Source organism: Crotalus tigris, unplaced genomic scaffold, assembly GCF_016545835.1.
Source record: "Crotalus tigris isolate CLP2741 ecotype Arizona unplaced genomic scaffold, ASM1654583v1 scf7180000018809.685583, whole genome shotgun sequence".
Taxonomy (NCBI): Eukaryota; Metazoa; Chordata; class Lepidosauria; order Squamata; family Viperidae; genus Crotalus; species Crotalus tigris.
This window is the reverse complement of record NW_024097207.1, coordinates 420,571-433,315: the sequence shown is the minus strand read 5'-3', so window position 1 is coordinate 433,315 and position 12,745 is coordinate 420,571. Positions and strand designations below refer to the sequence as shown.

The 12,745-nt window shown below is 37.9% G+C and overlaps 1 protein-coding gene across 1 annotated transcript; it reads right to left on the bottom strand.

Annotated features, from left to right (window-relative positions):
* Window positions 1–1,278: 1,278 nt before the first annotated feature.
* Window positions 1,279–11,587, bottom strand: LOC120313880 (collagenase 3-like). The gene is made up of 9 exons (XM_039356260.1): window positions 11,501–11,587; window positions 9,881–10,110; window positions 8,814–8,962; window positions 8,577–8,702; window positions 7,910–8,071; window positions 7,400–7,508; window positions 5,473–5,609; window positions 4,181–4,340; window positions 1,279–1,414 (listed from the first exon to the last, which is right to left on the bottom strand). Exons 1-9 carry the CDS (start codon window positions 11,585–11,587, stop codon window positions 1,279–1,281), a joined length of 1,296 nt encoding a protein of 431 aa, XP_039212194.1.
* Window positions 11,588–12,745: the final 1,158 nt, after the last annotated feature.

The window sequence follows — 12,745 nt, the reverse complement described above, 5'->3', positions numbered from 1 at the left end:
AATGGACAAAAAGCTACTTATTACCTGGTATCAAAGTCCATCTCATCCTGCCCATGTGACTGCATTTTGTGTGCTCAGCAACCGACCCATAGTTATGGCCATCTGCAATCACATATTTTATGTCCGCTTTGTTGGAAACCAGAGTTTACTTTCAGTTTCTGGCAAAAACTACTTCACAGCAAACAATGGGTTAACGATCGTGGCATTCACTTAACGACTGCCACAAAACGGTCATACAACTATCATAACTTATTATTATAATTGCAGGGCTCAATTAGGGTAGTAACTCAAGTTTACTTTTATCATGGGAGCTACCAACACATCTGTTAAACCAGTAGGTTTCCTCACATATATTAATTTTCAAATTTGAAAAATATTTCAGTGTAATATTGGAAAGTTAGCAAACCACAAAGCAAAGCACAGGCCTTCAGCATAATTGGCATACCACAAAGCAAGGCACTGGCCTCTGGTATAATTTTTTATCTCTAAAAATGCCTCAGAAATGGATGTTAATCAATTTTCTTAGAAATTGAAGACAATTGGGGGTGGGTTATCCACTTGTTCAAAACAACAACAGCAATAGCAGTAGTAAAACTGGCATATGGTAACATTGTGGAAATTCAGTGTATTGAAACTGGTCATATCCCCATAGTAGACATTTTATCAGTCAAGAAACTCTCCATACTATCCTTCCAAAACCCTATTGTAACTCATTGACAGTAAGATTATCAGTATTCTGCAAAAAAAAAAACTATTCAGCTACTTTATGACATCAGACATGTTTCCTATATCTTTATAACTAGTGGTCATCAGGAATACTATTTGCCAAATGCGATTACCGTAGTCCTCATATCTCAAAATGGCACACGTGCTGCCCAATACAAAAAACATTGGTGACCATTTTGCCAAGGAATAACCCACATGATTGGATGAATGCTAGAAAAGCAAAAATGGTTGGTAATAACAACTAGAGAGGAAGGCCTTTCTTTTTAAGAAATTCTTTTGAGAGAATCCAAAGGGTGCATTTTTTTCTCTATGACAAACTTCAGTTCAAGTGTATCAGTGAAAGAGAGGATGGGAGAGAAGGAAGGAAGGAAGGAAGGAAGGAAGGAAGGAAGGAAGGAAGGAAGGAAGGAAGGAAGGAAGGAAGGAAGGAAAGAAGGATTAAGCTGGATGTTTAACGAATATGGCTGAGAAATTCTGTATTGAAAACATTTTTGTGACTTTTTAAATAACATTGGTAACAATATGGCATCCACATCAAATAAAACTTCCATTTCACACAATAAGATAACAATGGAAATGTTTACCATTCTGCTGATATGCCGCATCCACCTTATGTATAATTCCATGAAATTCCTCCATTATTTTTTTGGGATAGCCGTGGTCCATAGAATGAAATCTCTCATCATAGCTGTAGCCCAAAATGAATAATAATAAGAAACTAGCAGGAAACTCAGAATGGGAGAAAGCTGAAGCTAAGATTTATAGTATCTAATCAGACCATCTTACTGTGCCAAGTCTTTTTTCATAGTCTTTCAATATTTTCCAATTATCTTTATACAATATGCAAACAGCATTCACTTTAGTGGGATCAAAGTCTTGCCTTCAGTATTGATAGAGGAAAGATATATGAACTATTTATTGATGTTGCTTTTTTAATTGTTAGCCCCCTCCCCGAATTATATATCAGAAATGGGAAGCCATATAGATTTAATAAACAAACAAACAAACAAATATATTTCTTACGTGGAATAATTCTGTGTATGTTCTAACTCTGCAATCGAATCCATAAGCCACATTTTACAGCCCTTTATTTCATTAAACTCTCTTGTGCTTAGTGTGCAAATCTTATAACCTCACTTCTTACTCATTGTTCAGTCTGCCCCAAAACTAATGTTATTTACATTTGTTTGCAGACTCCCTCATGAAATTTCCAGGAATATAGAAAAAGGGTTTTTTATTGCTTTTAGGAAGGCTTTGTGGTTCATTCTCAAGCTGTTTAAGGGTGCTAATTTGTTTCTTGATTTACATGGGTTATGGGCTGCTCCAATTAGCTGGCTGATTGTATAACTCCCTTGTGTATAACTGGGAGTGAAAACAATGCAAATCAAATTTAAAATCCAAATCATCCATGAAAATAGCATAAAAGTGTGAGAGATACACAGAAGAATAGTTAATTCATCCTCATGACTTGGTGAAACACCCATACTTTTATTAATTTCTTGAAGGCCAGAAGGCAAGAGACCGATCAAACGTTGGGAGGAACAAATGCAGTTCTACAGGAGGGGATGGCAACTGAGAAATTCTGCATCTGTGGTCCCTGAGTGGGGCATATGAGGAGTCCATTTTACTGGGAATTATTAAGTGAGCAGAAGTTTCAACCCACCCAGAGTTACCCTGTTACTCAATACATTTGATAAATAAATAAATAAATAAAACTATTCATTTATTGACTGTTTGAAATTGCAATGGCACTGAAAAAAACTGAATTACACTTTGCAATAATGACTGTTGCAACGTCCCCAAGGTCAGGAGTGTCAAACTGGCAGCCCATGGGCTGGATGCATCATGTGCAGGCCACACCCACCCCGGCTCCACAAAGGCAAAAAACGTTGCAATACATCATGATACGTCACGATACGTCACGTGACACGGTTGAGTTTGATACCCATGCCCAAGATCATGTGATCAAAATATGGCCGCTTGGTAACCAGCAGCCATATTTATGATGCTTGCTGCATTCTAGGATCATGTGATCACCACTGGTGACTTTCCCAGCTGGTTTTCAACAAGCAAAGTCAAAGGGAAAACCCAGATTGGATTAACAACCGCATTGAATCACTTAACTATAGTGATTTGCTTAACAATCATTGCAAAAAAAAAAAAAGTTTATAAACCTGAGCATGATTTACTTAACTTTGCTTAGCAATGGAAATTCTGTTTTCAGTTGTAGGTACATAAGGCAAAAACTACCTATATCTTCAGGATTTGGACTATGTGGTGCTTCAAACGTGACAAGAAGCACCTTGAATTGCATTTTGGTCCCAACTGGCAACCAATGCAGCTCCCAGAGTAAAGATGTTAAATAGGTGCCACAAGGTACCTCCATAACTACTTGAGCCACTGAGTTCTGGATCAATTGTGTTTCAAAGTCAATCAAGGGCAATCAAAGCTGTGATCAGTTTTGAGTATCACTACTAAAGCAAAATATTTAGAATTATGTCTTTGAAATAGGGTTGCCAGGCTCTTAAGTTGAACTCCATGGATGGACTTGTGGGAATATGGAAGAGAAATGTGAGTATATAATATGTATGTGCATATAGATCCAGTACTGAAAAATTCTATATTCTAATTAAGATGAATTTGTCATCAGAGATTTCTTTTAGTTACATATACATATATCTAATATTGTAAGTCAAACTAATAGAGAGCTATGTAATGGCTCTTTCAACTCTATCTTTCAGTAAATCATACCATGACACATTTGACAATTGAGAATGAGTGATCTGAATTGACATCAGTTTGAGTAAAGGCTTGGCGATATGACTATGAATAAGTAATATAGGCAGACTGTGGAAAATATTGGCTTAGCCTCCCCAAAAGGGTTTTTCACTTGATTATACAGAGTATAAGAGTCGTATCTTTGCTGGTATGTAGTTGATGAAAACTTGGGGGAAAATATTTTAATATCATTAGAGAAGGACCAAGCAATCAGCAACAGATCCTGCATAAGTCACACAGCTTCTGCTGGTCTATGCAATGATCAGTGGTATTGGGATCATTCAACAAGGTTTAGACTGCCATGGCTTATCTGTCACCCAACTACATCATGGAACAGTATTCATATCTTTTTGATAGGAAAAGAAACCTGGGTGAAGATTTTAAAACAGACCATCTTGATGTAAAATGCAGAAAGGAGAAAAAAACGTAACCAACAGAATAGATCATTTTGCATTGCAAAAGATCTAGGGAGAGATCTGAACTCCATATTAACCACAGCATCATGAGTAATATGTAACAGTGTAAATACATTATGCCATCAGGATAGAGAAACTGTATTTTGTGGGTTTCAAGACTGTTTTTCAAAGTGTTTCTGGAAAATGTTTATTTAGTTTTATTATAGTGTGGACGTAAGAGTGGTTCAGCTAAACCACTTGCTCAACCACTTATTACCTACCTCCATAACTGGTCTCTAGTGAAAAATTTTGTCTTCCTGGACTTTACATCATAAAAAGCAGCATCTATCCTCTGTACATAGCTTGGGAATCCAAGATCATATAGTTTCTGGGGATAACCACTGAGTATCTTGTAGTCCTTCAGAGCCCAATACATCTTCCCTGTTACCGTTTGTGGAAGCAAATGATACATTGACATGATAATTAATGCTAAAGCTAAAATAGACGGGGATCTGCTTCATAGTATAGCAATAAGTAATATAATTATATTAAAAAGTTGGTTCTTATCTTTAATGTTTTAAATACCTTGGGGTCAGATGATCCAAGGGACCATCTCTCCCTGAACAAACCATTCTGCTGTTAAGATCTTAGCAGAGGCCCTTTTAAAGATGCTTCCATTGTCAGGTACATCTTCCAAGCAAGTGGAAGAAGATCTGCAATGCTCCTATACTGTGAAGTGCACTCCTTTCACAATTGTGTTTGGTTTCACTCTTTCATATGAAAAATGCATGAACTCTTGTGCCAGGCTCTCAACTGATAAATGATTTAGTACTTTTGATTGTACTTCATTTTAATTTATATTTAAAATTAGTATACCAAACCTGCTTTTGCTTTTTTAAATTTTTGACTTGAGTATTTGCCAGAAAGGAAAATTGGAGTATGGATTAACAATGCATCAAGCTGCAAACTTATTTTGTCAGGGTCTTGTAATGTAGTGATTCTTCCAATTGACACTCATAAACCTCTATTCTTCCTATATATGAGGGATAGAAATCCTATACTACATGAACCCATTTTTGTAATCTCCCTCAATCTTGCACTTCAAAAATATTTGTGCACAGTAGTAACTGTCTTGTACCATGAGGTTCTTAGCTGGTGTCTTTTGCAAGATATGATGCAAATAATTATATGTTTTCCCCTAAAGATAGCATATATATTAATTGTGTAGGATAGTATACATATTAATGAGATAATATTTCTACCTAAGGGTTGAACTATGGAATCCTCCATGCTTGTTAGTTTTTCTGCAGATGTTTCATTATCCAAGTAGGTAATGTCTTCAGCACTGAAGATGTTACCTAGTTGGGTACTAAAACATCTGCAAGGAAACAAACAAGTGCAGAGAGCACCAAGATTCCATAATATGAACATTAACCAATAACAATAATTCTAGATCTTTAGAAAGTTATTATTTGAACAAAATAAGTAAGAACAACATTGTGTACGTTGGTCCTTCTTAGTAAAAAACTGATGAAAGAAAGCAAGCAAGGATGCAGGGCAAAACAATATTCACCTCGAAATATGAAGAAAAGGTCCTTCTCTGGAGAATAATAAGCTGCATCAACTTGGAAGTTTGGAAGTTCTGGCCAAACAGAACCAATAACCATCCAACCTTCATGAATCACCTGATAATTATGATGCCACACAAATCTAAGTAAGAGAAAAAAGCAGAAAAATTGTGGCATAGTATTAGGTGCATTCCCAAATCACCAACAGAAATCAAAGTCTGCACTTGGACATTATTCTGAACAATAATGCAAATCTGTTGTACGACAGATGTAGAGAATATAGAGAAGTGATGATGAACCTTTTAGAGACTGAGTGCCCAAACTGCAATCCGAAACCCACTTATGTATCGCTGGGTACCGGGTGGATGTGGCCCGCTGGGTGGCCATGGCCAGCTGGGTGTGGCTACGGTGGTCATGGCAGATGGGTGGGCGTGGCCAGAGTGGGCGTGGCCAGCTCAATGTTGCTCCTGGGGAGGGATGCCTGTGGGGGCTGGGCAGGGTTGGGGGAGATTCAGGGGGTCTCTGGCAGATGGGGTGGTGGGCAGGAGGCTCGTCCTGTGGGCTGAGGCGAGGCAAGGTGAGGCAGGGAAGGAGTGCCTAGGCAAGGCAGGGGCCGGGGCGGCTGCTGCCTGACACCATCAGCCCCCGCACACAGAGGCCAGCGAGTGCATGGGTGCTGGGATGCATCAGACCTCAGCGAGTTAGCAGAAGGCTGGTTGAAGAGGGTGGTTGCCATCTCCAGGGCATGGCGCGCGTACCCACAGAGAGGGCTCTGGGTGCCGCCTCTGGCACGCGTGCCATAGGTATGCCACCACTGATATAGAGGATAGCCTTGAGAGGAGAGAGGAAGAAAGGAAAAATATATTACCAGAAGAGCAAAAAGGGAAACATTGCTTAAGTCCCAATGATGAAGGAGGATTTGAAAAACATCTCATATAGACATCCATCTAATTTGCATGAATATAAAAGAGAGAGGAGGGGAACCACAATCACACTTACATGAGTATGTTATTGCAGCCAATCTAAACTTTTAAACTAAAAGTAGTTTTTAGTTTCCTGTAGAGTCTATTTTTTGGTTGGCCTGTTTCATAAAGCTGAACTAAATATATTTCCATCTTCTATGGTCCACTACTGAGACTGCTAACACACTACACTGTGCCTCTTATCTTTGCTTGATCCAGTTGCTTCCTTTGGTATGAAATACTATTTATTTATTTGCTCAAATATCTTCATCTATATTAAACCTTGTAAACAGTTGAAATATAAATGGATACTAATGATCATATGTGTAAATGCGATAGGCTTGAGGAAAGATGTGGAGGTGACAATAGAGATTTAGCAGTAAAATCATTTAATTAATTTAAAATTCATTTCCCAATTTCTTTTTAAAAATTAACTGTCCCGGCCCCTCCTTGCAGTTGAACCCCCGCAGGGCTAATTATAGCCAGTGTCCCAATACAAAAGCAAGCTAAACCCTTGCGTCACTTGAGGTGAAAGAACCAAGTCAAGTCTTAGCCTTGCATGCTCTGTCTACAGTATGTATTTCATTAACTATCTACAGTAAGAGAGGAAAAAGTTTTATTCCATTAAAAGTACAATCTCAGATAGGCTTAATGTTAATTATAGATTGTTTATGCAAGCCTACAACATTGTCATAGTAGATTATTGGCTTGTTTTGAAAATACCAAAGTTAGCATTAACTCCAATTTGACACTCAAGCCATGTTAAGAGAAAGGAAAAAAAAAGGATGTTTAACTTTCTTAGATGTCACTGTACTTAAGGACAGAGAGGGGATAATATAGGAGAGCCAAAAATTTACAAAGTATTACTGAAGTTATCATTGTGTCCCTTATTATTTAATGATGATTAGTTATTTATAATCCTAATGACTGTGTTCAGAAGAATAGCTAGATACTTTGACCATCATCTTACATGTCCTTGAATATGATTTTATCGCCATGTATATCTGCAACAGCGTCTGCAGAGAATTTGGGGTCACACCTCTGTGGAGTTTTAGGACTGATTGCCCTCTTTTTTGGACCTGCAAATATTAAGAATCTTTCATGATATCCTTTGCCTTGAATGTACAGTATTTAGAATTCATTTCACAGTACTTGTATAATGTATAATGCCCATCATTCTACCAACCTACCATCTGCCAATAATTAACTGCCAGAAGTGGGCAGAGTAAGGCCACTCAAAGAGTAGCTCAGCAAACCACCACAATAAATAGCACTTCTATATATGTATTATATGTACATTAGTTGGTTGCCTCAATTGGTGCAACCATGCTGATGTTTGGAACATGTAGACTGTTTCATTTTGTCATAGCACATAACAAAAGGTGCTTTTGGAAGGGAAGCTTCATTATGGCAAATCACTCCTTTGAATTTATACACTCTTCTTCATTATCCATTTTAGAATGAATAAACATATAAGTACCATAAAGAGCTTGGATGCCTTCTACATCATCTTCAGGAAGAACAAAGTCTTTCAGGCCACGGTAAGTGTAAAGAGGGTACATCAAAGCTTCAGGGTCACTGGAGTGTTGCAGCCCCAGTGTGTGGCCAAACTCATGGGCTGCAACCACAAATAAATTAAAATCTGGAAAGAGTACAAAACCATCAAGTTAGCAATAGTGCATCAGAATGCCCTCTGGGATCTGAACATATTATAGAGTAGTATATTTTAACCACACACAAACAGTTCTAAAAACAAGGTTATCTCTCACATCATTATTTTTATGTTTGAGTAAACTTCACATTCAAGTGTCTATGGAGATTCTCAGTCAAGGTTACCCAACCATTTACTTGCCTTCATAATTTAAGGTGAATGGAGAATCTCTTAAAGGAGAGAACTTTAAGAGGACTAAGTTCATTTCTTTGCTCAAAACTTGTATATAAAAGTAGATGCATTTGGAAGAAGGCCTAGAAGTGTATATTTTACAGAAAATAGCATACAAAAGTTGTAGCATTTAATTTTCAAGACAGTATAATGATTAGAGAAAATAGACATGATCAGAGTATCATATTAACTTAATTAATTGATAGAATGGATTTATATAGGCAAGATAGTACTTCTGGAGACCTAGATATAAATCTACAGTTACCTCTAGAATCACTAGTCCATATTTCATCATCATCAAAGTGGACATCCCCTCCAATATTGTCACCAGGAGGGAAAGCATGAGCTAGTTCACCCAATGGTCCATCAAAAGGAACAAAGTCTCCATGCTCTACAAAATAAACAACCCAAAATAACTGCTAATTAATTAGGCATCTAAGTGGTATCGCAAATTTTAGAATAAACATGACAACAATAGCTTACAGTTTTGCCCTCACATCACCTTTGGATCCAAAAGAGATCATAATATCAGCAGTGCCGTTAAAGATCCTAGTGAAATGAAGAGGGGTGACATCACTCCATACTTGAAAAGCTTCATGCATTGCTTGGTCCACTTCTTCCCAGCTCAGATCCAGGGTATAGTTCACAATTCTGTTCATATTGCAAATGCCAATCATCATTTATATACAAGTTTTCCTCTGAATACTCAAGATGGCTTACATGCAGAGGCTTACATGTTATTTCCATAACAATCCTGTAAAATAGCCTGGGCTATGAATTTTTGGCACAGTGTAACTCAGTGTTACTTTGAGAGAACTCTAACTTGATTCTCCTTGATTCAAGTACAACATCTTAGCTATTATATTATACCATAACCTACAAACATTTTCCTTTATGTGTATGTGAGCAGATGTATGGCAGAATGTTGATAATGATCAGAAATATATTTGGAACATTTGGTTTTTATTCATTTTCTGTAATATTTTTTTCTTGAAAAAATTAATCTCACCATGTTAATCCAAATCAAAATAGGACTAATTTAATTGTACAAGACAGATAAATACACTGTATAGATTGGTTTATCTTTGTTTCTACTTCTGAACAAAGAAAATACATACACACAAATACACAACATGGGGAAATTGACCATTATAAGTGGTTGGGGCCTTTGAACTGCATTAGCTCAAAAGAAAAAAGCATCAGGCAAATATCGGTATAATATTGGAGTAATAATAAAATTATGTTTAAAACATTTTGGCTTCGTGCTGTATGAGACTGTTCTTCTCAAAACACATCCATAACTCTGGGTGTGTCTTGATGAGAACGATTTAGGCTAAAACCACTCCACACAAATTTTGATTTTGGTTAAGAACATAACTATAAATGGTTATCATTTTGTCATTTCAGCCTCATGATTTTTTTAAATTCAATTAAAAATTTCTGAATGTCAGCAAACAAACAAACAAACAAAAAAAAAGGAAAAGAAACCCCACTCATATGAACCACAGGAACAATATTTTCCAAAAGTGTCTAGTACAATTACAACAAAGTTAAATATATTCATTTTACCTGTATGTTAAATCCAACACTGGCCACTTAATTTTCCTGGGGAAAAAACGATACCCTGCCATATCAGGCACGCCACACCGAGGCTGTTTCATTAGTTCAAAGGTTTCTGAGGTCATTTGTCCATTTCCTTCCAGGTTAAAAAAAGACTGCATGTATTCCAGCTTGTTAAGCAAAGATGCTGAGCTTCTTTTCCAAACTGTTCCCTGACTATAGTAAGCATCCAGATAGCTCTAGAAAAAAAAGGGGAAAAACATTTGAAAAAGATCAGAAAGGTAGGACACTAAAAACAGTGTAGAGAAAGCAAGCAGATACCTCTGTTAAGAAGTTGCTTATTGTCTCAGGCCTAGGACCTACTTTAATTTTGGGGGGAAGTGGGAAAGGTAAACTGACAGTAAGAATCCAGACGAAGAAAACAGAGGCAATAAAGACATTCATCTTCACACAACTACTGAAGTACATGGGTTTAAAAAATACTTCAGGTTGGGATAACTTTTTATAGAACACACATCTAGGAATTTGACTTGTCACTCATTTATCTACAGTGCAACCTTCCTATTCTAGGTCAAAAGTCTGCATATCACTTTGTTTAACAAAAACTCCATGCCTGTGGTTAAGAGATTAAATGAATTGTTCAGCAGCAATTGACACTAAAAATAACAGGTTGTTTTGTGCCCTTTTGTAAGGGAAATAATTTGCTGAAGGTGCAAATATGCCTATTTTGTTAATAGGATGTCTTCATTGAACAATAGGATGCACACTGAAATAAGTTCCATGCACTGTAAAAATCATCTTCTGATACTTTGGAAAGCCGTTCCTTGCCTTCTTTCCAAATTCCAGCAATTCTTTTCATCTCCTTCTCCCTCTCTTCTAATATAATTTTTGGGGGACTTTTGTTTACTTTATTTGTTTATTTTTTTAAAGAGAGAAATCCACCAAAATCAATAATTCGTAAATGGTAGTGTTGAAGGAAAAGTCTTCATCATGGTTCAGTCCAAGCTGGGGATAAACAACATGGTGACTGCTTTAGAAAGAAGATTGCAGTTTATTGAAGAGGAGAACCAGACAGAAAGATGGCTTTGGAAGAAGAGAGAGATAGCACATGTAGGGAGTGGGTTTTTATACCCTCTGGAGCCTTTTGTTTGGAGTTGTTTCCTGTCCTGTTTGAGGCTTTGTATTTCCTGTGTCATGTATTCTGACCTGAGTCTGGGTGTGCCCTTTGGCATCTGTGAGTTAATCCTATTATGTCCTGTCTTAGACTTTGGGTGGGGTATATAGATTTTAGGTTTATTTGTCTTCTTAATCTTCTAGCTGGGGGCTTCCAACCTTTCTGGATCACCTACATCTGTATTTGTATAGAGCTGGTCTCTGCCTGGGGGAGGGAGACTTGGGGCTATTAAGAAAGCTGGGCATGCTTTTCTGCCTCTTTAAGATCCTTTGAGGAATATATTTTTCTGCCCTTTTAATATTTCCTTCTCTGGGGGGGGCTGACTTCCCACAGTAGTATGCTAAATAATTATTGCTAATATATTTATTTTATTAGCATTGTGCAGTGAATTAAACATATAGATCCATCAGCTAATTTCAAATACTGAGCTATATTTTGGCTTGAGCTATCCCTACATGCGCAATTTGGATCAACTGCTCCTCTTCAAAATCCATGTCTTGAGAAGACATTCCACATTCTCCTACTCTCATTAATTTGCCCATATCCTCATAAGTACTGAGTTCCTTGAAGATCAACATACATTGCCTTGAATGATCACTAACATGGATTATGTCAAAGTGCCATTGAAATGAGAGTAGCAAGAAACCCAAGCATGCTAGGCTAGATTGGGAAGTCAAGAGGATCTTAGAAAATCATCCTGGCAAACCATGTCAAATGTGTCAAACAAACAAGTCCTATGTGGATGTTTCGCTGATATTACCTGCATCTGGCTCAAAGGAAATCTCACTTTAGAGAAAAACAGCAGATTTAGGAAAGAATTCTGGGAAAATCAAGGCCTAGATACACAAAGAAAATGGTATCCTTATGCTATAAAGTGAAAACATTTTTTAAACTTGCTAAGGCACTTCAGCACGAGGTGATCTTACATATCTTATATTGCAGTATTTTTCCCATCAATATTTTATACTGTAGCTTTTCTCCTGCTTTTTATTTCAAAGTTTAATTGTGTAACCTTTTTCTTAGCATTCTGAAGGGTACACTGAAATCTTTCTAAAATGGCAATCCAAAGAAAACCATTTATGTATAAAATTAAATGTTCTATACCAGATACAAAGTGTTATGTCCCGAGCCTTGCAAACGGGCTCGGGGCATTTGCAGGCAGTCCCGGGCAGGTGCAAGCTGCCCGGGACCAGACAGGCTGTCGCCAGCGCCTGTGCGCATGCGCGGGTGCTGGCGCGGGAAAAGTAACACATTGACCCGGGAATTGCCTATATAAGAGGCTGGGAGCTTTTGGGCGTTGCTGAAGCCTTCACCTGTAAGCTGAACACAGAATAAAAGAAAACCTGAGAACTACAACTGCTTCTCGTGTCTGCTTTTCGCCAAGGACTCAACACTGGCGACGAAGGTGGGATCGCCTTACATCGCCTGGAAAGGAAGAGTGTAAGCTTACCCAAGTGAGTCCTGAGCGGCAGAACGGCATTGACTCGGCAGCTACCCGCCAATCCAGTGCGCATTCGGGGGTAGGCTAGCTGATAGACCCGTCTCCTGAAGATGGCAAAGATTGGAAGGCTTTAGGAGTTCGACGTCTCACATCCAGAGCGGTGGGAGTCCTACGTAGCCAGGGTGGAAAACTACCTCAAGGTGAACCAAGTGAGGGAAGATAGCTTGAAGGCTGCCACCCTGCTTTGTGTCTGCAGACA

What these genes read in the sequence shown, in the direction of transcription:
- LOC120313880 (XM_039356260.1), bottom strand. Translation starts at nt 11,587, where the DNA reads ATGGGCAAATTAATGAGAGTAGGAGAATGTGGAATGTCTTCTCAAGAC. An exon ending in AGTTGATCCAAATTGCGCAT is followed by an intron (nt 10,111 to 11,500) that starts GTAGGGATAGCT and finishes TTTTTTTTCTAG; the next exon opens with AGCTATCTGGATGCTTACTA. An exon ending in ATGGACTAGTGATTCTAGAG is followed by an intron (nt 8,072 to 8,576) that starts GTAACTGTAGAT and finishes TACTCTTTCCAG; the next exon opens with ATTTTAATTTATTTGTGGTT.